Here is a 27426-nt window from a genome sequence, read left to right on the forward strand (position 1 = left end):
ACATGTGGAACTATCCCATATGGGAATAAATCCCAGTGTCCTCTATTATTGAGCATCTCTAGCTAAAAAGCTGTTGCTCCTACGACAGAGGAAGTCAAAGAGTAAGAGAGTGCTGCGTGCCTTGTGCTTTTGTTACCTGCACAGGTAAGGTCCCACCCACCTCTAGTCACATGCAAAGGAAAGTATGTCCCAGCCCAGGAGGAAAGAGGAAGTTCCGACTGGCTGGACCAAACATCCCCTTGCATGTCCACTCTAGGAAAACAAGGAATGTGTATTTGACTGCTACTTATGTATCTCATCCCACATATTTCTCTACACGTGGATGATTGTCAGCAGGTTGTATCGATCCAGCTGTACTGAAAAGTGCTGCACTTTGAAGCAGCATGGGGAGATAATTAAAGTTCCTTCTGCGGCATTATATCTAGGTTGGCCCAATTTGCACATGGAAGTCTGCACTTTAAGTCGATACACGACTGTGACAGACAGTGAAAGAGAAACATGTCTGTTTCCTTTTATAACAGGAGGTCAGCAACTGGTGCTGCTGAGGTGCTGCTGAGCCACGCAGCTGCCAACCTGGAAGTGGGACAGGGATGTTCTAGGAAAAATAGCTGCATGGGATGTTTTCTGGACACTCCTTTCGGTGTGAGGGATAGGTTGCAGCTATGGCTTAGTAGGGCCAACCTCCTTGCAAACATGGCCCTGTGGCAAAAGTAGTTGCTGAACAAGGGAACAAGGACATGCCGGCTCTTAGGGGAGGAAGGGCTGCTTGAGCCTTGAAAACAGAGCTGGGGGGTTGTATTTCTCACATCCATGTAGGGAGCTGTTTGTGCGAAGCAGATTTCAATTGTAGCGGCATCACTTGCACAGGGATTGCTGAAGTCAGCACCTGAGATGCCAGCAAACGTCTTCAGATATGAACTCTGGGAACTTGTAGGAAGCCACCTCAAACAATGTATGAGCTTTTAAGGTTCATATTCGTCCCAGGCTCTGATCCAGACATGGGCGTACCCAGCATGGGGGCAGGGGGGGAAACTGCCCCCCCAGAAGCCCCCCCAAAAATTCGTCCTGCTTCACGGTAGCTGCAGGTGAGCTGGAGACGCGTCGGGGTCTCGCAAGAAGAGCCTGAAGCGGCTCAGCAAGGCACAGCGGTGTTGCTAGCCTTCTGGGCGGCAAATCGGAAGGCCTTCTGGGCGGCAAATCGGTGTGTCTGGGCAGGGCATCCGTTGCGCGCATAAAGGCTAGCGACGCCACTGGGAGGAAGGGACCCGCACGAAGGGAAAGGAGAAGCAATGGAGACAGGGAAGCGGCTTCCTCCTCCTCTCCATTTCTCCCTCCCCTCCTCAAGCAACAGCGTGAGGGCAGCGCGGGAGCCGCGTCCCTAACCATCCCAGCCCAGTCCTGGCGGCCGCAACCCGATGGCGTGCCCAACCCCACTGGCCCCGACTCCGAGAGCTGCAAATAGGCTGCTCCTGGCGGGTGCAACAATAGCCCATGGCAGTGCAGTGCCTCAGCAGCTCCTGGGTCGGCGCGCCCTCGGAGCGTGCAGCAGACGCCGCCACTGCTTCTGCTTGGGCTGCAGTGGCGGCAGGAGCCGCGGAAAGGGGAGGCAGCTTCGCAGCAGGAGGCGGAGAAGGTGGGAGGGCTCTAAGCCGCAGAGCCAGGCCTTGCCCCCGGGGAGGGACAGAGGGAAAGGAGGGCGGACCTCAACTCGCACCCCCGCCGGGTCTGTGGGAAGCGGAAGCAACTCGAGTGCTCAGCTTCTCAGCTGCTCAGCCAGCCCTCCCTCTCTCTCCTCCTCCTCCTCCTCCTCAGGCGGGGCAGCCGTCAATGGAGGTGGCGAGGAAGCACTGTGCTGCCCCCCACAAAGTGGAGCCCGGGGCCCCCCGCCCCCTATTGCGACGCCCCTGGCCGCCACACACACACACACACACTCCCCCCCCCCGGGGCGGCGCCCAGGATGAAACTTCTTCCTGGAGTCAGTTTCACCTGGGCTCCGTAGCCCCGCCCACATTCCCACTTTGTGGCCCCTCCCCTCCTGTGCCTTGGCCCTGCCACTGAACGACCATGGCTTGCCCCGCCCCTAGTTTTGATCCTGGGTACGCCCCTGGATCCAGACACACTCCCCTCCTTCTGTCAGCTTGCTTGTCGAGCAACAATGGTGAGGGCAGCAGCAAGGGCAGTGAGGAAAGAGCTTTCCCCATTTTCTCCCTTCTTCCCCACCAGCCTGATATGCTGGCTAGCTGCACATTGGAGTGCAAACCCCAGGGGGCCACAATAGAAGTTAGTGCCCCTGGGTGCTGCAACGCTTCCAAGACAATTGGAAATGTAGCAAGAGTGGGGGGGGGGCAGGAAGCAACATCCTCTTTCCACTCAGGCATTCCCTAAAACCTGATCATTTTAACTCCCATTTTTCTCCTCACGTGGTAGAAAAAAAAGTAAACTATGTTGTTGTTTTTTCTCGTGGAGAAGGGTTCAGTTCCCTCTTCCCACACATGCTGCATTTTAAATTTCCCCCCACTCTGCCCCATGTCCATTATCAGAAAAATACGGCTGTCACGTCTAGTTACACCCTAAGTCCCAACGACAAAAGATGGAGAACTCGATCTCTTGGCTGTGTAGGCAGAACCGCCCCTCAACATCAAATTCAATCCGTCAGTTTCATTGTTTAGCCATAGAACAATTCAGTGAATGGGCTCCTGAAAGCTGTCCTTCGAGGGAGGGGAAGACAGGAATCCAAAACAATTTTTGTTATGTAAACAACACATGCCAAGTCCTGCCGACTCTCTTTCCTTGCGGAATTTTTCTGATGTATTTCAAGTCTTGTGCTGCAGAGTGCTTTCTTTCTATTCTTGCTATTCTTTCTATTCTATTCTATTCTTGCTTAACTATGAAGTTAAGATGAAACAAGTCGGCTGCGATCCGACGTCGGCTGGTTTCAGCAAACGATACAGTGGTACCTTCGCTAGACGAATGCCCTGCTAGACGAAAATTCCGCTTAACGAAAGGATTTTCTGATCAGAGGTTGCCTTGCTATACGCCGAGGTTTTCTATGGCCACCGCTTCGTTTTGCGAAAGTGGCCATAAAAACCTCCGATCAGAAAATTGGGGCATTCATCTAGCGAAAGGGGAACACCGCCGCCTCCCACCTCCGAAGTTGCCTTCCATGTCGGGGGAGGCAGGCGGGAGGCGGCGGTGGTCTCCCTTTCCGCCTCCCACCTGCCTCCCCCGACACGGAAGGCAAGTTCAGAGACGTCCGGAACGCAAGCGGGCAGGCTAGGTGTCCCCCGCTTGCGTTCCCTGAGAAGGCACCCAGCTTTCTCGGCGAAGGCAAGCGGGGGAAACCGATCCCGCCCGCTTGTCTTCGCCGAGAAAGCGCACGGCTTTCTCAGGGAACGCAAGCAGGCGGGCTAGGTGTCCCCCGCTTGTGTTCCATGAGAAGGCACCCAGCTTTCTCGGCAAAGGCAAGTGGGGAACACCTATCCCGCCCGCTTGTCTTCGCTGAGAAAGCGCCCGGCTTTCTCAGGGAACGCAAGCGGGGGACACCTAGCCTGCCCGCTTGCGTTCCCTGAGAAAGCCGAGTGTCGGGGGGAGGCAGGCGGGAGGCGGCGGGAGAAGGTGTTCCCCCCCACCGCCTCCCGCCCCGCACCCCCGACACAGAGCGCAACTTCGGGCGTCTCCGAAGTTGCGTTCCGTGTCAGGGGAGGCAGGCGCTGCGGGGGGCTTTTTGCCATTTGCCTTCCCCGAGCCAAGGGGGAGGCAAACTGCGAAAAGCCCCCGGCCGCAGTGCCACACTTCGGCTCTGGCACTGGCTTGGCGGCGGTGGGGGATAGGCTCAGGATCGTTCCTTTGCCTTTCCCCCACCCCTCCCGACAGAGCCGGATCCGACGAAGCTTCTGAAGCTTCGCCCGATCCGGCTCTGTCGTTGGCAGCAGCGGCGCTTGCTCTCTTGGCTCAGGGAAGCGCCTGCCTGCCTTCCCCGAGCCAAGAGAGCAAGCGCTGCCGCCGCCACCAGTTCCCCCGGAGCCCATAGGAACGCATTAATTGACTTTTAATGCATTCCTATGGGAAACAGTGCCTCGCTATACGAAATTTTCGTAGGACGAATTGAGTCCTGAAACGAATTAATTTCGTCTAGCGAGGCACCACTATAGTTTAAATTCACCAAGGTTTTTGACGAAAATGGCAAGCTGTGGCTTGATCTAAAATGGAAGTGAAAGTTTCCAAGCTCCACCGGAGGAGAGAGGGCAATGTGAGTCAGAGACTGGGGTTCATTCTTGTAACCCTAAACCATAGTTTAGCATTACTTCTATATGGAGCTACTGACCCAGAACCCAGTCCATGTGCTGCCTGTTCAAACAGGTATCGGCTCTACAAGAAGTGGCTTTCTTAGCCCTTCCTTTCTCCTGCCCCACTGCTTTTTGGAGGTGGAAATGCTGAGGGCTGAGCCCAGGGCCTTTTCTGGCATTGAGCTCTGCCCTAATTCCTCATGTAGTTTTCCTCACTAGCCAGCCTTCAGTTCCTTATCCCACCTGCTCCTGATTCCTATCTTCTTGCCTGCTTTGTCGCGTCCTTCCCCCTTTCCCATTCATTTGCTTACTATCTTCCTGTTTCTCTGTCTTTGGTTAAGCTTTATATAAGCATCTTCTGCTCTAAATATAGCTCTCATAGGATGGGCGACAGTAGGCCTTTGTGCAAAGGACTGGCAGCTTTCGTGGGTAGCAAGGAAAGGCATCCACACCAATTCTTGCAGGTGCCCTTAACCTTCGGAAGGCTAGGGCAGAGCGATGCAACATGAATCTGCCTGTTTCTATTGTTGTGGTTTCTGCGGTGTTTTAAACTTTCTTGGTTTGCCCAACTTTGTCACAGTTATAAGCAGAAGAAGAGCTCTGTGTGGCTCTGAAATTTGTTGTTCTTCCTAAGAACAGGAGAAGAGCCTGCTGGATCAGACCGCTGAGCCAGGATGCTGTTCTCACAGTGGCCAACCTGTGGGAAACCAGGGAGCAGAACATGAGTACAAGAACCCTTTCCTCCATGAAATGGTCTAATCCTTCCCCTTACCAGTAAAAGGCAACGTCCAAATAGGTAAAGGTAAAGGGACCCCTGACCATTAGGTCCAGTCGTGACCGACTCTGGGGTTGTGCGCTCATCTCTCATTATTGGCCGAGGGAGCCGGCGTACAGCTTCCAGGTCATGTGGCCAGCATGACAAAGCCGCTTCTGGCAAACCAGAGCAGCACATGGAAACGCCGTTTACCTTCCTGCTATAGTGGTTTCTATTTATCCACTTGCACTTTGATGTGCTTTCGAACTGCTAGGTTGGCAGGAGCTGGGACCAAGCAATGGGAGCTCACCCCGTCACAGGGATTCAAACCGCCAACCTTCTGATCAGCAAGCCATAGGCTCTGTGGTTTAACCCACAGCACCACCTGGGTCCCATCCAAATACAGTACAGTAATTTGGGAGCTGATAGGTCAGCTTCTCAAAGTAGGTATCTTAGATCTGGCAGCTGTCAGAAACGGGATACTCCACCAAGGAGAGCATTTCTTTAGCATTTGGCCCAGCTGCCTTCTCCTGCCATTCACAAACACCTGGAATACTGTTCTCCTTCACCTTCCAGGTGAAAGATTTTAAATATGGGTATTAATTAATCAGCATCGCCAAAAAGTGCATTGCTAAAGTCACTTTTGTCTCTCTTTCCCTGTGCTTGACAGCCTCTCATGTTCTCTCTATTTTCCTATTTCATCTCCTCCTAATCACCTTCTTACTGACTGCAGAACCAGGAGGTGTGAATGTAAAGCAGCAATCCCTTGCTCACACCTTTTCTGCAGAAATGTCTTCCTCTACCTGCCAGTTCTCCTGTGTTGTCTTTGCATTGCAGCAGCTATGGAAAGAAGTGTTAGACAGACAGAGCTGTAATTAGGCTGCGAATCTTCAGGCAGCGCTGAAGTGCAGTATGAGCCAATGGGCGCACACAAACAGTTCAGCTTAAAAAAAGGTTTCTAGCCCTTATGGAGGGTCCCAGGTGGCGCTGTGGTTAAACCACTGAGCCTAGGGCTTGCTGATCAGAAGGTCGGCGGTTCGAATCCCTGTGACGGGGTGAGCTCCTGTTGCTTGGTCCCAGCTCCTGCCAACCTAGCAGTTCGAAAGCACGTCAAAATGCAAGTAGATAAATAGGAACCGCTACAGCGGGAAGGTAAACGGCGTTTCCATGTGCTGCTCTGGTTTGCCAGAAGCGGCTTTGTCATGCTGGCCACATGACCTGGAAGCTATACGCCGGCTCCCTCGGCCAATAATGCGAGATGAGCGCGCAACCCCAGAGTCGGTCACGACTGGACCTAATGGTCAGGGGTCCCTTTACCTTTACCTTAGCCCTTATGGAGGGGGAGAGATGGTGATATTCCCATTGTTAACTTTCCATGTTATGCACTAGGCTGGTTCTACCAAGTGAATCAGAACTTTGGCCCTTATTTCTGCACCTGATTTGGAGGAGCAAGAGAAATGAAAACATAAGCAGCCATAGGCAAGATCAAGTGATTATGCCTACACCATAAATTCACCCACAGTGTGTGGGCAATATCTCTTGAAATCTCAGAAACTAGAATAATCGCTGAATAAAATGTCAAGTGTTGGGGAGCATGGCTTCCCAGCTTTGCAGAGCTCTTTGCTCTTCCCATGACTAGCTAGACCAGAATGTCTCATGCAAAACAGTAGCAGTTGCAGAATAAATTATGCAAATTACAGGCTGCAGAATTCTATGTTCCTTGGCCTGTAATTGGGATTGCTGGTGCGCAGAATGTTGTTGCTAGTCACATTGTTGCGTGCCACCCCAGTCTCTGAGGGGCACAAGATTCCAGGGGAGTTCCAGGAGCTTACACAGGGTTCGGGTTTCAGAATGAGGGGCAGCAGGGAAGGCAGTGTCTTTATGATATATGGTTTATTTGCACATATGCAGAACCTGAGCCTATGATGAAGGGGCTCACAGCATTAGCACTCCAAGAGGGTCTCGCTTACCCCATAGCCACAGCCTTGGACTCCAAGAGAAATCAGGCATGGATCTCTCTCACTCACTTCCATCCAACCAACCTGCACATACAACTCAAGTCTCCATTTTTGCCTTTGTCTTTCTACCTACCTGCGTGTTGAGGGAGAGCCCCCCTCACTTGTCATCTGATATAGATCCACTTCCTTTGCTACCGGTACTTGAATGGCCCATACGTAGAGGGCAATTCCCTCACCAGGAAGCTAGCTGGGCTGTTCCAGGAATGGAATCCATGCTGGATCCAGGAATTAGAAGGGTCTCGGCAGGGCCGGTGCTAGGGTTTTTGGCGCCCTAGGCGAGGTCACCTTCTGCCCCCCCCCCAGTGTGAATGGCAGGAGGGATGAAAAGGGGCACAGAGCCCGTGTTGCTGGCCTGGGCAGCGGACGCTGTCTCCGTGCCGCTTCCGGCGCCGCTTCCTTCCTGCTCTCGGCAGCTTCTGGCCGCTTCCTCCCTCTCGGCCCAGAGGTGCCCGCAGCTTCTGATTGGCTGCTCTTGCTGCCCAGTGTCTGCCGCCCGGGCCAGCCTCCAGAAGGTGTGCACAGCGGCGGCAGCCACAGAGGAGGATCGCCTCCCGCGTCCTCCTCCCCACAGTGCCTCTGCTCGCCAGGTGCCCTGGCACCCCCCAGCCCGAGCCTAGGGACGGCCCTGCAATTTCAGCGCTCTAGGCAGTGGCCTAGTTTGCCTTTATTAGCGCATTGGCCCTGGGTCTCGGTATCCAGCCTAGCCCCTCCTAACACATAAAAATATTTTTAGCCCACAACAGATACAGTCCTGCTAACAGGACTCGGCATCCATTATTTGCTGTGAGTTTCTGCAAACAGTCATTTTTGCTATGATTGCATCTTTAAGTGTATTCAAGCCCGGTCTTGGCTGGGGAGGGCGGGGTATTATTATTATTATTATTATTATTATTATTATTATTATTATTCCCAAACTCTGGGACTATAAGGTAAGTAACACATCCAGTCTACGAACTCCCTTCAGGCTTGGTGTCAAATGCATTTCCCCCCAGTCACAGCAGTAATAGGCCTTGTTCAACTTTCTAGTTAGCAACAAGACAGATGGAGAAGCCAGCCCTTTGAAGGAGGCAGAGACAAAGGAAGAGGAGGAAGCAGAGGCAGAGAAGAAGAAGAAGCAGAAGAAGCAGAAAAAGAAGAAATCTGCAACGGGCAAACCCATGGTGCCTCACAGCTCGATGTTTATCTTCAGCACCACAAACCCGTGAGATACACCGCCTTAGCTTTTCTGCTTGAACTGCATAATATGTTGGTTTTCAAGATTGCTTTCAAACACTCCTGGGAACCCTTTGCAACATGCCAGGGTTCTGCAGGAAACAAGTTGATTTGGGTAGGTTTCCATACCTGCCAAGTTGCTGTCAGAGAAATAAGGGACCGGACCGGAAATAGCAGACCAGAAGTAGCGCTGCCGCCATTTGGAACTGGGCCGAGCATGCTCAGAAGTGACTTTTGATGCTGCTTTGCCCAGTTTCAAAATGGCCACCGCGCCAGAAGTCACACTGCAGCCATTTTGGAACTGGGCAGAGCAGCATCATAAGTAGCTTCTGAGCATGCTCCACCCAGTTCCAAAATGGCCGCCGTGCCAGAATAAACCGGGAAAAAACAAAAAAATCTGTTTTTTCAGCTAGGAACAGCTGGAAAAATGGGGATTTCCCGGGGAAAACGCGAGACTTGGCAGCTATGTAAGGTTTCCCCACAGAAAGTTCCAAGACCCATCATCGGCTGAGTGGCCTATGAGACTTTTGTGAGTGAAATGGGAACAGTGAGCTGGTTTGTTATCTAGGTGGGAGATCTAAGTTTGAATCACCTTGGTGTGCAAAATGTCATTGTCCTGCCCCCCCCCCCCAAATAATAATAATCCAGCATTGTTTCTGTCATATTCCAGTGTTACGGCCAAGTTCCAGAATGGATGCTATTTTGAAAGGTAGATAGAGCACATGCAGCAGGCAGGAAGCCTAAGGTCCCATGGCTGACATCTCCCGTTAAAAGGGTCAGGTTGTGGGTGATATGAAAGGCCCAAGAGAGACCACGGGTTAGTTGCTGCCAGTCAAAGTAGACAGTACAGGACTCAGTGGACCCCTTATGGGTCGGGTTCGTATAATGAAAGGAAAGGAATCGCCCTTCTTCCCAAGGTGTCAGGGTGTGAACTAGCAAAGCCTAGCAGGACAGCTTGCTCTATGGTCTTAACCCTTTTATGCCTTAATTAGAGCTGAGCATTTTGGTTATACAAGGCTATATCCATAGCAGCTTCCTCTATTCCCTTCTGTGAATAATATAGAACACCTCCACCCATTGGACAACTGATCTTTTAAATTGTTTTTTTTTTTATTAAAAGCATTGTGATATTACGGTGTTATACCACTGTTACACCATACTACAAAACTTAACATTATAACCTTATGGTGTTGTAGCACTATACCTCTCTTTCATTAAAAACAAAACAAAATCAGCAACGATGTTTTAGCACTAAAAGACTGGTTAAAATAAAATAAATGTGGTCATGAAATGGCACTCGGAGCAAAGGGCACCTAGTGAATGTGTGCTGAGCTTCAGATGGCCTCAGCGTTACACCTTCTGGTGTGGACAGAACCTAATACAGAGCAAAAGTGAATGTTCCCGATAGTGGGCAAAATGGCTTCAGATCTACCTGTAGCTCACAGTAGAAGAGCAATGATTTGTGTGAAAGCAAATTCACTTTCCAGCCTAACCTCTGAACTAAATGAAATGAAATGTTTGCATTTTAATTGGATTCAACCCTACTGAAATCGGTGGAACAGAAGCTGCCAATCTCAGCTGCCAAAGTTGCTGTGATTGTGTTCCCTTCTCTCTGCTTAGCCTGCCTTACAAGGTTGTCGCGTTGATAAAATGTGACATCACCATGCATTCCCCCGAGGAAAGGTTGAGCGTTCGAATGACACATAGCTGCCAAGTCTCCCGTATTCCCCGGGAAACCCCCGTTTTTCTAGCTGTTCTCAGCTGAAAAAACGATTCCCCCCCCCCGGTTTATTCTGGCGCGGCAGCCATTTTAGAACTGGGCGGAGCATGCTCAGAAGTGAATTTTGATGCAGCTCTGCCCAGTTCCAAAATGGCTGCAGTGTGACTTCTGGCGTGGCGGCCATTTTGGAACTGGGCAAAGCAGCATCAAAAGTTGCTTCTGAGCATGCTCCGCCCAGTTCCAAAATGGCGGTAGCGCTACTTCCGGTCTGCTACTTCCGGTCCGGTCCCTTATTTCTCCCACTGGAACTTGGTAGGTATGAGAATGACAACGTAGACATTGCAATCATCCCTGCGATGAGTCACATGGGAAACGAAAGCTTCCCCATGTTGAGTGGAAGGGTCTGAAGTGGGGTTGTAGATTTGTTTGGTTGAACGCGCTTGCAGTCCTCAACACAACTGGGAACACAGGATGACCAGAGATCCCTCTTGCTAGAGGGACTGTAAGTGTATTAAACCAAACATGCTTACACTCCCCCTTCAGGTCTTTCTGCTCCTTGCAGGAGTGGCAGGGCTGAAGGTGGCAGGTCCAGCACACACGCAACCCAGGGATAGGCTTTAACAACACTCGGAAAGCGGTTTTGTTTTGTTTTTGTGAACATATTAGTGGCAAGCAAAAGGGAAGATACCATGGCTGTATTGGACAACCTGATTTGTGCTGTTGGGGGGGGGGTCTTGCAAAGCAAAACGCTGCAGGATCCACCTAGCTAGCTCCACCCTACAAAATTCAACATGAAGCCAAGTGCTCCAGCTTACCCAGATTCCTGGTTGTGCAGTTTGCAGGCTTCTAGGTGGCGCTGTGGGCTAAACCACTGAGCCTAGGGCTTGCTGATCAGAAGGTCGCCGGTTCGAATCCCTGTGACGGGGTGAGCTCCCGTTGCTTGGTCCCAGCTCCTGCCAACCTAGCAGTTCGAAAGCACGTCAAAATGCAAGTAGATAAATAGGAACCGCTATAGCGGGAAGGTAAACGGCGTTTCCATGTGCTGCTCTGGTTCTCCAGAAGCGGCTTTGTCATGCTGGCCACATGACCTGGAAGCTGTACGCCGGCTCCCTTGGCCAATAATGCGAGATGAGCGCGCAACCCCAGAGTCGGTCACGACTGGACCTAATGGTCAGGGGTCCCTTTACCTTTACCTTTAAGAAAAGATATAGTTGGAACTGGAGCCAAATGAAATGCGTTTAAGTAGTGCTGGCAGAATGTAGTGCGTAGCCGTAGAAGCTGGGAAGTTTGCTAGTTCAAACCTTACTTCAGCAATGATACCAAGGTTCGGCAAACCATATTGTCATTCTCTCTTGGCTATCTGACCAGCCTCTGCGGGAATGCTTGCATTGGAGACCAGGCCCAGGCTGAAATTTTCCTTCATCAGCTGGTACAATTACAGTGGTACCTTGGTTCCCAAACTTAATCTGTTCCGGAAGTCTGCTCCAAAACCAAGGCGCATTTTCCAATAGGAAGGAATGCAAAATGGATTAATCCGTTCCAGACTTTTAAAAACAACCCCGAAAACAGCAATTTAACAGGAATTTTACTATCTAATGAGACCATTGAGCCATAAAATGAAAAGCAATAAGCAATGTACTTATAAATAAATAAGAGAATATTGTAGATGATAAAAGAAAATTAAAAAAAAAATCTTACGTGCAATGATTATAGTCACTGTTTGGACGGGGGGCTTTTATCCATTTCTGAAGTCACAATCAATCAATCAGTAGCTAAACTGGGTTCCACACAAAAACGAAGTCACAAGCCACAGTCACAAGTCAGTCCCATAAAACGAGGGACAAGTCACAGCCCAAAAAAACGGAAAAAGCCGCACAAACAACAATGTAAAAAATAGCAAAAACAACAGCTCCAGAAGGAGCGTCTCCACCCCCATTGTTTAGCCCGGACACTGAGATCCAGCACCGAGGGCCTTCTGGCGGTTCCCTCACTGTGAGAAGCAAAGCTACAGGGAACCAGGCAGAGGGCCTTTTCGGTAGTGGCGCCCGCCCTGTGGAACACCCTCCCATCAGAGGTCAAGGAGATAAACAGCTCTGTATTGTGTGGGTGCTCGGGACTCAACAGCTGACAGACTCAACAGGAAGCCTCTGATTAGCAGCAGGGGACTCAATTTACAAATGGAACACACTCGACAGGAAGCGAAACATGTTCTGCTTCCCGGCAAAGTTCACAAAGCAGAACACCTACTTCCGGGTTTGCAGCGTTCTGTTTCCAAGTTCTTCATAAACTAAGCTGTTCTAAAACCAAGGTACCACTGTATATTTATCGCTAAGACTGCTCCTCCCATCAGGTTGTCCACGGACACTATATTAACACAATTAACAATTAAATTAATGCATATTTTTTTAGTCTGTTGCAGGTATTGATTCGAACCCTGGGAGGAGGGGACTATAATGTTTTCCCTCTTGCAGTGGTGCTAATTCTGTTTGCCTCAGCAGGAATTGGCGCCGATGAGAAAACGCATGTGAAATACTCTAAATGCTTTGAAATGCTCTATGAATGCCAAGCGCACTGGTATAAGTTGGGAGGGCTTTAAAGGATCGGAACTGTGTGTGAGAGATCGCTCGCCATCCATCGCACTGACCGTTCTGTGCTCTTTCCCTGACAGAATCCGAAGAGTCTGCCATTACATCGTCAACCTGCGCTATTTTGAGATGTGCATCCTTCTGGTGATTGCAGCCAGCAGCATTGCCTTGGCAGCGGAGGACCCTGTCTTGACCAACTCGGAGAGGAATAAAGTGATTACCCCGTTGTTGCTTTTCTGACAATGGTTGCCCCACCATGAGAGATGGCGACTAACAGATTGAGGTTGAATCCTGACAAGACAGAAGTACTGTTTTTGGGGGACAGGGGGCGGGCGGGTGTGGGGGACTCCCTGGTCCTGAATGGGATAACTGTGCCCTTGAAGGACCAGGTGCACAGCCTGGGAGTCATTTTGGACTCACAGCTGTCCATGGAGGCACAGGTCGATTCTGTGTCCAGGGCGGCTGTCTATCAGCTCCATCTGGTACGCAGGCTGAGACCCTACCTGCCCGCAGACTGTCTCCACAGAGTGGTGCATGCTCTAGTTATCTCCCGCTTGGACTACTGCAATGCGCTCTACGTGGGGCTACCTTTGAAGGTGAGCCGGAAACTGCAATTAATCCAGAATGCGGCAGCTAGACTGGTGACTGGGAGTGGCCGTCGAGACCACATAACACCGGTCCTAAGAGACCTACATTGGCTCCCAGTACGTTTCTGAGCACAATTCAAAGTGTTGGTGCTGACCTTTAAAGCCCTAAATGGCCTTGGTCCTGTGTACCTGAAGAAGCGTCTCCACCCCCATCGTTTAGCCTGGACACTGAGATCCAGCACCGAGGGCCTTCTGGCGGTTCCCTCACTGTGAGAAGCAAAGCTACAGGGAACTAGGCAGAGGGCCTTCTCGGTAGTGGCGCCCGCCCTGTGGAACGCCCTCCCATCGGAGGTCAAGGAGATAAACAACTACCTGATATTTAGAAAACACCTAAAGGCAGCCCTATTTTAAGAATGTATGCTTTTATTTAAAATGCACCCTGGGTTATTTGTGGGGCCTGCCTGGTGTTTTTACATGAGTAGAATGTGTGCTTTTATTTAAAATGCACTCTGGGTTATTTGTGGGGCATAGGAATTCATTCATTCCCCCCCCCAAAAAAATATAGTCCAGCCCCCCACAAGGTCTGAGGGACAGTGGACCGGCCCCCTGCTGAAAAAGTTTGCTGACCCCTGCTTTATAGGGACAGGTAGCTGATCTTGATCTTACACACCAATTCAATACCACCCTGGACTCTTTTGGAGTGGACTTGGTCCACAGCCAGCAGAGGTTTGAGTCGTCGTTCCCTCTGACCAAAACAGAGATTAAGTGTGGAGATAAAAACAGATTTTTTTTTTGTGAGCTGCCCAGAGAACACCGGGCAGCACATTTTTAATGGCCAATAGTAGAAGAGTGTCAGCTGTGGCATTTGTAGTTGTCAGACTTGGCTCCTGCTCCTTGGATGACAGAATGAGGCAAAAGCAGAGGTGAAACAAGGGGAAGACTGGGTTGAACAAGGACACACCACAGCCTATTGTTAGAAGGAGGCTTCCTTGGTTGGTGTAGCTTTTCTCCTGGTAGTTGCTCCCTTTTGATGGCTGTATACAGGATGGGCTGCATTCTGACTCTTAATCCTCACATTGGAGAAGTCATGAAGAACTTCCTGACAGTAAGAGCTGTTCGGCAGTGGAATTTGCTACCAAGGAGTGTGGTGGAGTCTCCTTCTTTGGAGGTCTTTAAGCAGAGGCTTGACAGGCATATGATGGTGTTTCCTGCTTGGCAGGGGGTTGGACTGGATGGCCCTTGTGGTCTCTTCCAACTCTATGATTCTATGAATAAATTCTTAACTAAAACTAAGTTGTCTTAAGCAGCAGAGCAGGGACAGGAAGAGAGGCAAAGGAAGAAAAGTCAGTGGTACCTGGGAACCCTGAGAGTTAAAGATGGGGTGAGGGGTGGCTGTGCATCTTATTTTAACTTCCACTCCCGCAGGAGTTTGCATCTTCCGACTTTACTGTGCTTTAAACATTGAAAAGGAGCATTTGTCCCACTGAGGCTGATTAATGCTCGGCCTCAGCTTCCCATCTCCAATCCGATGAATAGTTTTCTCTGGTCCCAGAGGCGGGTAATTAGTTAGCCATTGTGCGTAGCAAATTAGCTGGGAGGGGGGGAAATGATACTTGCAGCGCTGGAGCTTTCATGTCGGAATCGGGGAGTCAGTCATAGCAGTGCTGGGTCCTGAAGCAGAGACTTCCGTGGGTCATCTGTGCCTAGTCACAAGGAGAACCGTATATAGCTTGTCTCCGCTTGGTGACAAGTGGGCCTAGAAGAATAGGCATGTTGTGCGCGGGGGCTATGCTTTTGGCTGTTCCAAGTGGCGCTTTTGTAAACGCTCTGCAGTGATTGCTGTGGTGGGTGGGTGTCGGAGGGAAAGCCAGGGCGTAGGTGGCAATGGGCATAATTTAAGCTCAGGGCAAAGAGGCAGGGAAAAGGCAAGCGGACCAGATGAGAGGCAGCAAGGGAAGCAAAGGGTTTAAGGAGGGCCACGGGCAGCAGAGCCCAGGACAAGGAAAAGCAGGACACATAATAATAATAATAATAATAATAATAATAATAATAATAATAATAATAAATTTTTATTTATACCCCGCCCTCCCCAGTCAAAACCGGGCTCAGGGCGGCTCACACCAATAAAATTACAATAAAACATAAAAAAGCAATTAATTAAAATACAGATTAAAATACAGTATGAAAATGCAGCCTCATTTTAAGTAGTCCATAAATCCAAGCCACGAGGGAGGAAAACACAGGGGTCAGACTAAGTCCAGCCCAAAGGCCAGGCGGAACATTCCCTGTCTTGCAGGCCCTGCGGAAAGATGTCAAATCCAGCAGGGCCCTGGTGTCCTGTGTGGGAGTGTTCCACCAATTCGGGGCCAATACTGTAAAGGCCCTGGCCCTAGTTGAGGCCAATCTAGCCACCTTATGGCTCGGGATCTCCAGAATATTGTTGTTTGTGGACCTTAAGGTCCTCCGTGGGGCATACCAGGAGAGGCGGTCCCATAGGTACGAGGGTCCCAAGCCGCATAGGGCTTTAAAGGTCAAAACCAGCACCTTAAACCTGATCCTGTACTCCACCAGGAGCCAGTGCAGCTGGTAAAGCACTGGATGAATGCGATCCCGTGGCCGGGACCCCGTAAGGAGCCTCACCGCAGCATTCTGCACCCGCGGCATAAAGAGGCGTAAAGAGGCATAAAGCATTGGCAGCCGATGAGGGTTGTCAGCTTTCAAACCAGCTTCTGCAGCTGCCCCTTTGATGGCATGCAGAAGCCAGCCTTTGATGACGCTTAGCTCCGTCACGTTGGCCAGCTTCACTTAACGGCAGAAGTAGAGAATCTGGTGTCCTCCAGAAGTCCTCCCACCATCCCTGGCTGTTGCCCATGCTGGCTGCTTCCCCATCCTCATTCCTCATATTTCTCTGCATATTGATGATGGAAGAAAGAGGCTGGGTCCATTCTGGCATTTTCCTGCTTCCTCTGATAGGGGCTGTTAGGAAGGTGGAGCCAGGAATGCCCCAGGGCACTTGCTTTTCATGGCAGGGTGGGGCCAAGGAGTTATCATTATCATTAATCATTATTAATTAAACTGACAGGCTGTACTCCCGGCCTGCGTTTATTTTATTCCTCCTTTGGTGCAAGAATCAGGGCTGCTCTTCGTTCGCATTATTTTTTATAGACACATCATATTTTAGGAGCTTTGCCTATAATAAAATGATTATATATGCATGCAATAGGACAGTGTTTGCCCATATCTCCTGTGGAGGCAAAAGAAGGAGGAGGGCCTGAATCTGTTTAAACCAACCTTGCCTTCTGTTTCTCAAAAATATATCTCTGCTTCTGGAGGCAGCAAAAAGCTACATCCAGAATAATTGCAAAAGAAAGAACTTAGAATGGAGAAGTTGTTTCATGCTGCACTATTCAGTTTGATGTGACCCACTTCATTTTTTTAAAAAAAGGAATTTATTGTTGATGATTAAGGAGCAGTAATGGCCAACAGATGTTAGTAGTGTTTGCGTGTTCAGACTCAGAGACCTCCCCCCTAAATAAAGACACATTTGACTCAAATTTAATTTGGGTTTTTGGCAGAATTTAGGCCACAACTTTATTGATTACAGAAAAGTGAGTGGTTGCATAGGCTCTGGTTCGACTAGCTGCCTACCGGTACACCCTTGCAGGTAGCGCTGACCCAGAGCTCCATCATAGGTCAGCCAAGGGTGAACACCTGAGGTGGGTGAAAAGCCCGGGAACAGACTCTGTTCACTGCCCAGATGCTCCCCTGGACTCAGGCATGGGCAGAACCCCTTCTTGGGGGTTGACCAAACCAAGTTGAGTCCCTGGATTCCTTTAACGGAATACCCTTCACATAGGGATGGTGAGACCATTCTCCCATCCCTATCACCTGAACTAGTTGTCGAGTCCTTCGTAAGTCGAGGTACCACTGTTCTTAAATATGTGAGTGTTTTCATCAGAAATATATTCTGCAACTTCTCTTCTTCTCTTTGCAGGTCCTGAGATACTTTGACTATGTTTTCACTGGCGTCTTTACCTTTGAGATGGTTATCAAGGTAAGAAACAAGGGAAAGAATCATGAAATCAATGGAAAGATGGTAGGTTTGATATTCCTACAGAGTGCTTTGCCATCATTCCTTTGCGTGGCAACGCATCCCCACCTCCCTGCCCTTTGGACCACTCAAATTCCAAGAATAAAAGGGCATGCCTACTAGCGTTTGGGTAAAATCAGGCCACAACTACAGATGTAAGAGGTTTGGTGATGTAAAAATTTGGGATTTGTCTTTTGCTGCCCAACTCCCCATGGGACTCTGAGTCCCCTAAGTCCATGATTGGTCAAAGAAGAATGGATGGAGGCAGGATCCAGTGGAAAGCAAGGCAGATACTTATTTTTCTGTTGCAACAGACTTCCCTCTCCTGCTTCCAAGGAGGGAGAGACCCTGAGCAAAAGTGTGCAGGAACCTTTAAAGGCTTTGGACATTGCCCATCCCCCTTAGCCAAAGACCACCCCAGAATCACCATACATCCCTTATAGGAGGCGGGTCTACAGCAGAAATCCTGTCTGCCAGGATACCTGATAATGGTCGCTGGTTGCATTACCTGGGCAGCCTGGCCATTCTTTGGTGATGGTTAATACTTTAGTTCCTGAATCCAGGTCACAGGCTCACCCTAAAGGTAAAGGTAAAGGGGCCCCTGACCATCAGGTCCAGTCGTGTCCAACTCTGGGGTTGCGGCGCTCATCTCGCTCTATAGGCTGAGGGAGCCGGCGTTTGTCTGCAGACAACTTCCGGGTCATGTGCCCAACATGACAAAGCTGCTTCTGGCGAACCAGAGCAGCGCACGGAAACACCGTTTACCTTCCCGCCAGAGCGGTCCCTATTTATCTACTTGCACTTTGATGTGCTTCCGAACTGCTAGGTTGGCAGGAGCTGGGACCGAGCAACGGGAGCTCACCCCGTTGCAGGGATTCGAACCGCCGACCTTCTGATCAGCAAGCCCTAGACTCTGTGGTTTAACCCACAGCGCCACCTGGGTCCCTGGCTCACCCTATTCATACACAAATACGCCCTTAAGACAGGATTTGCAAGCAAAAATACAATGGGAAGGCTTTCCCCATTTGCCTCCCTGACTGCAGAGGAATATTTGAGGTCATTGGGAGAGTCAAAATGGTTTCAGGATTGCTCTCCCATGCTATTTCAGACACATGGTTTATATATTTAGATATGTGTGCATTTGTGGATATTTATTCTACATTTGAGACCTTAAAATTCTTATAACAGGAGGGAAGAATTGGCTGCAGTGCACACTTATATGCAGTGGCCTCCCTTATATGCCAAGGAGTGGGCTGGGCTTGACACCACCTTATGAGGAAGACCCATGAACTTCTGCTGCTGCGTCACCTTTCAAACTATTTGTGCCCACATGCAAACACACACACACACACACACACACTCACACACTCACACACTCACACACTCACTCCAAGTCTTTTCTTCTGATTCCTTGATATGCTGGAGTCCAGTTCATGAAATTCCTCTACAAGCTGGTGAGGGAATGGGGAAGGAAGTAGAAGGGGCAAAACCGATGAGTTTTCTAGTAAAAAATAAATAAATCCAAGAATAATCTCACTTTCTCAGCACTTGCTGAGTCTGCCAAAATTAGGCATGGCAAGAGAAGTTGTGGGTGTGAGTTGTTGGTGCGATCTCGGTTTACAGTGACAAGTTCTGTGACTTCCTCTTTGTGGGTGATGAGCGTTGGCCTCAGTGGAAGAGAATGTGAAATGGTTTCTCGAGTAGAAAGAGAAAATTGAATACACCCCCCCCCACACACACACTTTTCTCTCTCTCTCTCTCTCTCTCCTTAAAGCAGAACCTTTTGCTCATCTCTGTCATGTTGCAAATGTCACTCCCACAGAGCAGAGCTTCTAAAATTAGGCACCAGATTGGCAGTTGGGAATCTAAATTGGCATTCTGGTTTTCATAAGCTCTTAGTGGGACCGAGGCTTATCTAAATCAGGGCCCTGTGATGAAGCAAGGCCCTTTCCCCTGCTCGGGCACACCATCGAAAGGTGTATTTTGTATGACATGACTGGCCTGAGGAAGGAAACTCAAGGCCCCTCTGCATTGCAAAACTGGCCAGCTGGTTGCTTAAAGGGAAGCTTGCAAGCAAGTCTCCCTTTCCCTTTGCCAATCAGTGAGTGGTGTTCTGAGCCATGCTTCCTCTGAACAGGAGAGATTCCGTTTAGCTATTACGTCTCATAGCTGTTGATAAATGTCCCCCCCCCCAATAAATTCATCCAGTCCTTTTTAAAAATAAGGTCACAGAAGCTAGTGGCTATATCGTCAGCCAGGTGATTCCTTGTACCCAGACCTGGTGGTAGCACCAGTGGTGCAGGAAGAGGTGTGCGGGGGGGAGCGCACCGCTCCCGGCAGCGCGATCCTGTTGGGGTGCCATCGTGGCTGCTTCCCCACCCCCATGCTGGTTGCCATGCCCCCACAGGCAGTGTTAAACACCCCCAGGACGCCTGCCAGCCCCGCCCCTGCCTGCTCTCCGCGCCCCGGTGCCGGAGCATGAAGCTCTGCCACTGGGTAGCACATGGCACCCCATTTGTGTGTATGTTTCTGTAGCACATGACACTGAAGTGGGACACAGCAGACAAGACGGCTGAATCCACCATATTCATTGACTCTGGTGCCTCAACAAATACTATGTAGGTGCCCAGAAATGAAGCAAACTGGCCTTGTGCAGCTCTTCTCAGCAGCAGGGAGGGAAGACTGGGTGGCTGGAGCTCCACTGCTGCAGCCTTTGGTACTGCCACCCACCCCTTTCTCCGCCCCCCCTGTCTTCTACCCCCTCTACCTCTGATATGCTCACTTTGGGGACTGGGTAGGAGAGGGGCTCTGGTTAGGGGGCCTGGAGAGAGCGCCTCACTTGGAGTCCCCTCAGACCTGGCCTTGGCCCTGCCACAATTCAGTCCAGGGTTTTTCTGGACAGGGTGGGCTCTGAGCACTACTCAATCATTGCTTCTGTTGAAAGCTACAAGCAAAATTACCATTGACTTTCTACACTCTCAAGAGGATTGCACATTTTGTGTCTACTGTGTTGCGTCTGCACCAGTGACATAGCTGCCTGTGGAGCTTGGACCACGTCCACTCTGGCCCTTGGGATGGGCGCCATTTTGTGGATCTGGCTGTTTGCTCGAGTCAAGGTTTAAATCAATGTTAAAAGACTCTTCTGACTAGATGTAATATTGCAGCTTTAATAAAATCATGGTATATAAAACAAAAGAGGGGCATAGCATTGTAAAGCCATCATGCTACAATAGTAATTTTCTGCTTAATAAAACGGTGACTTCTCTTTAGAATGTGGTTCTGTGCTGACGAGCTCCTGTTGGAGATTGCATCATTATTGATGGCTAGACAACTATGCTATTTTGTGACTTTTAAAATGGTTCGTTTTGATTATTCGAAGACTATGTGCTCTTCCATTTTACTGATCAGATGCAGAAGCTGTCGTGTAGCAGCACATTTAGTTTACAAAAGTGGCACTTTCCCGTTCCAATGGCTTTATGACTCAGTTGCTTCCACCTTTTCCGCAGATGATAGATCAGGGATTAATCCTGCAAGACGGCTCCTATTTCCGAGATCTCTGGAACATCCTGGACTTCATTGTGGTGGTTGGAGCCTTGATGGCCTTTGCCTTGGCGTAAGTTCCTGCACTTCTAGAGCTTTCCCTGTTAGCGTTCAGACTGTCACCTTTCCAATAGCTCTCGCACAGCTCAGGACTGTGCTGCCAGTGAAACTCTGGCCCAGACACTCCCCAGGTTGGTATCCATGCTCTGTCAATCCAGTGAATGCCTTTGCCTCTGTCACCTGCTTGAGATTTATTTGTGAGGGGGTGGGGGCTGTTTGCAATGATGCAAGGACATTGCAGGAAGGTGGGAGGGGAGGAAATGACACACCCAAAAATGCAATCTGGAAAGTGAAGGGCTAACCCAGGCTGCCCCCAGATTGTTGTGGTTTGCCCCTAGAACATGTGCAATAGAAATAAAGAACAGCCAGACATACATAAGCTGGCCCCATGGTCATGAACTCCTCACCCCCTTCCATTCTCTCAGGCATCTACCCACCCACCCACCCACCCATCCGTCCGTCCCCTACCCAACCCAACTCATGAATTCACCCAGGGGCGGCTTGCCCATTGGCCCTAGTGGTGTGGGGCGCCCCAGCAAGTGGGGGAGCTGCGCAGCGGCCTCCGTTCCCCTCCTCCTGGACGCCCATCAGCCGCACCGCTCGGAGGAGAGAGGTAAACAAGCAGAGCAGGGGTACTAGGACCCTGTTCCGCTCTGCAGCGGAGCTTTCCTTTTTTTAAAAAAAAGAGTGGGGGGCGCCCGAGGGATCTGCACCAGGGCGCCGGATGACCTTAAGACGCTACTGCATTCACCCTACAGCACAAGAAAGCTATCCCATCTAAGAGTGCCCAATCTTACATTTTGACATATTTCAAATTTGGTAATATATTCCATTGATTCAATATCAACATGTTTATGATTTTGGCTTCACTGGCCAAGCAGGTAAGACTCCGCCCTGAAAACCCTACAAGTACTTTTTTGTTGATTCAGCCGGTTCTTTTTCTCGGGGCACATGTACACGGGAAGCTTGAAACTTCACGTTACATAGAATCGTAGAGTCGGATGCGACCACGGAGTCATCTGGTCCCCTGTAATCCTTTTGCCCAGTGTGGGGCTCAAACCCACAACCCTGTCTCGTGCTCTACCAACTGAGCTATCGAGGAACCCCGAAGGAATGGCGCTTTCTGAGAGCTCTGAGTCCTGCATTAGGATCCCTACCTGCCCCTCTAGAAACACAGCACTTTGGATAACTTGGGTGAAAACAAACTAGTTTGGGTCTGTAGTGAGGACACATTTCTTCATTACACTGTATATGTAATAGAACACTGGGTCTTGGGTTGCTTTGCTTTGCTTTGTAAAGAATAGCCGTTTCAGGAAAGGGCAATTTGGAGCAAAGCAGTAGCTGGGTGCTGAAGCCCTGAGCCCAGGGCCAGCTCTAGTTAGACTCCTGGTGGCGCGGTGCGCCAGGGGGCTGGGCTGGTAGGTGGGGTGCTGCGCGGCAAAGCCGCGCGGAAACCATGCTGCACCCTGCGAGGGCGGGGGCGCCGGAGCAATCTCCGCCCCTCAGCGCCAGGGCGCCCGACCTGCTCGGGACTGCCCTGCCTTAGCCCAGTTTCTCCTCCAAATTCTCCTCCTCACCCACCAGTCCCTTTTCTGTCCATTATGAGCAACACTATGTTTGGTCCATGCTGCCAGTGCCTGCAGTCTGAACCACTGGTTGATCAGGGCAGTTACTTACTGGGCTTCCTTGTATTCAGGTTGCATAAGCCTGCCCAAAATCATCTTCCATACAAAGCGCCATTGCATATCTGTCCCTTAGGGCTCATGATTAGTGTTTTGTGTTTTTACTAATTAGCTGCCAGGCAGCTGCTCTGGAGATCAGGGAGCTGCAGCCAGCCAGCCAGCCACCCCTTATGAGTCTAACTGTATGGAACATGTGTTTGCAAGTGTATGTTTGATGTGTTCACTCTTCACATTTCTAGGTGTGCTCTTAATTCTAGGGGGGGGGGTAGTACAGGGGTGCCTCGCTAGACGAATTTAATTCGTTCCACAGGTCTATTCTTATAACGAAAAATTCGTCTAGCGAATCCCATAGGAATGCATTGCATTTTTTTGAATTTTTTTTTTTGCCCATAGGAACGCATTAATTGAATTTCAATGCATTCCTATGGGAAACCGCGATTCGCTAGACGAATTTTTCGTAAAACGAATTCGTCTAGCGAGGCAACCTCCGCTAGAAAAATCCTTTCTTTAAGTGAAAATTTCGTCTTACAGGGCGTTCGTTAAGCGAGGCACCACTGTAATGTTGGCAAATGGAATCAAGGCAAGGGGGGAAAGGGGGGGTTCTGGGATGGCAGAAGGAATGGAATGTCAGGATAGCAAGGTTGGGAGATGGGATTTCTCCTCTTCTCAGATGCCAATCTTCTTCCTACAGTCTCCTTGTTCCTTTGCTCTCTGGCGATGGCCCATTTCCTGATCTTTTCTGTTTTCTTTCCATCTGTCTATCGATCTGGCTTTTGACTGTACATCCTGGCCCTTACAGGAATGCTTTGGGGTAATTATACTTTTTTTGTTTCTCTTTTGGGGAGTACGGAGTGAGGGAAACATGGCTTGAATGGAAGAACCTGGTTTGCTTATGCCTGTTATGTTCCTATCCATTTACATAGCCGCCTTTTTCATTTGAGAAAAAGTGCTTTGTCCTGTCAGGGCTATCAGAAAGTGCTTTGTAACTGCCATTCAGACTCATTCAGAGAACTCATTCTAGGGCAGGCTCTGATTTCGATTTGTGCTTTCTGGGGACCACATATGAAATATGAAGCTTTGTTTGTGCCAAAAAACCAAAACCCACACTTCCATTAGCACTGGAGAATTGTTCAGCCAATATCAGCCTTGTAACAGCATCTTACTTCAAGTGGTCCTTGTAAAAGATTTGTAAATGTCCAACTCCTGCAATTTTTCACAAACCTTCATACCCAGAATTTTCAAAGCCACTTCACTGAGATATGTGGGTAACTATTAGTCTCAAAGCTGCTTGGGAAAGGAAGAACCAGATGAGGAATGACTTTGTGTCTGTGCTGCAGAGGCAAAAGGATCTTTGAATCATTATTTACTAGCATGGCCAATGGATAAAAAGATCAGCTTGAAGGTAGACTGGTTGATAGACTCCTTTCAAGAACGGCACTTTGGCCTTTATGGAAGAAAACTTATTCTTGTAATTATTGGGAGTGGTTATTGTGTTTGCATATAATACGACAGCTTTTGCCCACCTGGTTGGTAATTTTAGAGCCAAAGTTCTGAAAAGTAACAGCGGTTTTTTGTCAACAGTATGGCATACCCTGTGACATTTCTCCAGTGAAAATAGGGACGTCCCATTCCATAATGATAATTTTACTATTTACACCCCACATATCTTACTGGGTTGCCCCAGCCACTCTGGGCAGCTTCCAACATACATAAAAACAGGCACATACTTCCATATATGGTGGGAATGTCCCCAAATCCAACTCTTCTGGACAGCAATCGTACAAGAAATATGCAAAATAACTAAACAAGTATTAGAAGTCACCCCAGAACTGGCCCTACTAAACATCTTCCAAGGAAATTATGCCCACTCACATCACAAAGAGCTCATAACCCACCTACTCTCAGAAGCATCATAGCCAGACAATGGAGAGACATGTCAGAAGTAAGCATAGACAAATGGTATCCAATAGTATGGGAAACAGCCTTATTAGAAAAACTAACCAATAAACTGAAACTGACACGGGGACAAAGAGAAGAAGATTACCCTTGACCACATACATAGCCCAACAAGAATCCTCTAACAGCATACGAATCAATCTGGGTAACCTAATGCAAAACACACACACACACACACCCCACTCACACACAAAACAAATCTCACTACAGCCAACCAAAGACAACCAACCACACCCTTGTTGTTGTTGCTTTGTCGTTTAGCCGTGTCCGACTCTTCGTGACCCCACACCCTAGGCCACCCCAACCTCTCTCACCATCAAGGAAATACCACAAGTGAATAGTAAGAGAACCCATACAAGTAATGCTGACATAAAACCCCACACATACACTAAGTAGAAGAATAGAAGCTTAACCACCCCACCCCACTCACCATTCCCCCTCATCCTCTTCCCCTCTTTTTTCTTCCTAATTGTTTAACCTTTTTACACCTACTGCCCACTAATGCATCTTTCTTGATGGTAAAATCTCCTTACCACCCACCAGTGCTCGATGGAAGGAGGATTCAGCTTGTGCCGTAGAACCCACTACCGTCCACCTAGAATCCTGAAACGCCCACTAGTGGGCGGTAGGGACCAGCTTGACAAGCCCTGGTTTAAACCAATTCATGAACCAAGAACTTATACATTGGCCACCAACAATGAAACATATGTTGTAAATAATTTTTTCCACATTCATCATGCTATTTTTGTGATATACAAATGACATGAGAAACCTAGGTACAGTCATACCTTGGTTTACAACCACCTCGGTTTACAACCGCCTCGGTTTATAAACACCGTGGACCCATCTGGAACGGATTAATTCACTTTCCATTACTTTCAATGAGAAAGTTCGCTTCAGGTTAAGTACGCTTCAGTTTAAGTACAGACTTCCAGAACCAATTACACTCATAGTTCGGGTTAAGTACGCTTCAGGTTGAGTATTCCACGGACCCGTCTGGAACGGATTCATCCACTTTCCATTACTTTCAATGGGAAAGTTCGCTTCAGGTTAAGTACGCTTCAGTTTAAGTACAGACTTCCGGAACCAATTGTGGTTGTAAACCGAGGTACCACTGTATACTTATTTGTATAACATTATTCTTGTTTATAAAACCCAATAAAAATTTATTAAAAATAATGAAACATCAAATACTAAAAAAAAAAGTCTTCCCTATACAGGAAGGGGGTTTGGGAGTCAGATAACTCTATGCCCTCCAACATTTCTCCAATGAAAAGAGGGACATCCTAAGGAAAAGTGGGATATTTTGGGATCAAATCAGAAACCGGGATGGCTTCTCTAAATCAGGGACATCCCTGGGAAATAGGGACGCTTGGAGGGCCTGATATAGAGAGATCCAATATTGGTCCTGCACAGGGGTGGGGAACCTTTGGCCCTGCAGATGGTGCTGAATGAAGATGCTCCCCATCCCTAGCCATTAAATTAGACCCTGCTTGCTGGAGAGCCAGAGGTTCCCCGCCTTTGCTCTAGCATATGGTTAGGCCTTCAGTGGGTGTCTGCTTCAGGCCACAGAGTTTGGGTACTGTTAATGGACAGCAAATTGTCAGTTGTTTTATGCGTAGCTTTTAAATTATTGGTTTGTTGCAGTGGGGTGAGACGGCAATTGGATTTAACACCGCAGCCAGTCATTCTCGCTCTATTTCCGTACACAGAAACCAGCACACGTCCAAAACAAATGGGAGGCAATTATTTTCTCTTTTATCTCGCTCCCTTTTGTGAACGAACGGAGGCGACTGGAAGTTGTAACCCAGAGTAACTCTGTGAGCTGAAACTCAGGGGAAGAGACCTCCCTGCCCCCGGCAGTTTCGAACTCTGCAAAATCGAGAGCAGAGATTACACACTGCTCTTCTTCCCACTCTTCCCGATACCTGAGCTGGGTTTTGAGTCTGTAGCTCATTTTCCGATGTTGTTTAAAAGCCGCCATTAAGAAGACAGAACGTTTTTGTTCTCCGTTTCTATAAAGAATAGAGATGAGATTGCAGGGAGGTTAAGTATTCGGAGAAACATTGTGAGTCAAGCTAGACAATAAGGCAATTTTGCAAAAAAAAAAAACTGTACTGGAAATTCACTGGAAATTTGTAATAGTTGCTTCTCGTTTTATAATTTAAAGACACAGGAGCACTCCTGAAAAGCTGTTTCCATATCTGAATAAGCTTTTGTTTTGTTTTTTTATTCTATGGGTGCGACGGAAGTTTGCTGGCTTATTGGCCAGAGGTGTCACCTGTTTCTTTAGAAAGCTCACAAGGACAGCAGCTCCTCCTGCCTCAATGTCCGTCTTTCCCTTATGACTTCTGCAGCAAGAAGAACTAGTGTGTTAAAATGGGTGTTTGGGGTTGCCCCCTTGTTTCACCCCACAACAGGCAGCAGAGACTAAGTTGTCCTGGAGCTTATAAAGAGACAAGCGCTATCCGGGATGAATTACAGTCTCAACAAAACACACTGACACTTAAAAGTTGTGTGCCTTTAAATCCAAAGGGACTTTTCCGGAGAGCAGGGCGAATTTCCAGGAGTCCTCATGCATTTTCGCATGGAGCAGGGAATACTTTGCCCCACCTGTCTTTAGGCATCTTGCCAAAGAATGATTCACCTCTTTTTATCTGCTCCGTGTCCAGCATTGAGTGGTTTGCTACTGCTTTGACTGGTTTTATTCAATTGTGCTTCTGTAGTATTTACCTTTTGCATCAATATTATGTTCCATCTGGTACACAGGCTGAGACCCTACCTGCCCGCGGACTGTCTTGCCAGAGTGGTGCATGCTTTAGTTATCTCTCGCTTGGACTACTGCAATGCGCTCTATGTGGGGCTACCTTTGAAGGTGACCCTGAAACTACAACTAATCCAGAATGTGGCAGCTATACTGGTGACTGGGGGTACCC

The 27426-nt window shown here is 49.0% G+C and overlaps 1 protein-coding gene across 1 annotated transcript in view; it reads left to right on the forward strand.

Moving 5' to 3' along the window:
* CACNA1E (calcium voltage-gated channel subunit alpha1 E) overlaps window positions 1-27426 on the forward strand; it is a 281416-nt gene that overhangs the window by 175364 nt on the left and 78626 nt on the right. Inside the window, exons 19-23 of the mRNA XM_060277446.1 lie at window positions 7542-7645; window positions 8085-8259; window positions 12659-12788; window positions 17157-17216; window positions 20759-20865. Coding sequence (XP_060133429.1) covers window positions 7542-7645; window positions 8085-8259; window positions 12659-12788; window positions 17157-17216; window positions 20759-20865 — 576 coding nt within the window. The remainder of the gene's footprint in view (window positions 1-7541; window positions 7646-8084; window positions 8260-12658; window positions 12789-17156; window positions 17217-20758; window positions 20866-27426) is intronic.

The sequence above is a fragment of the Zootoca vivipara genome, chromosome 7 (assembly GCF_963506605.1).
Source record: "Zootoca vivipara chromosome 7, rZooViv1.1, whole genome shotgun sequence".
Classification (NCBI taxonomy): Eukaryota; Metazoa; Chordata; class Lepidosauria; order Squamata; family Lacertidae; genus Zootoca; species Zootoca vivipara.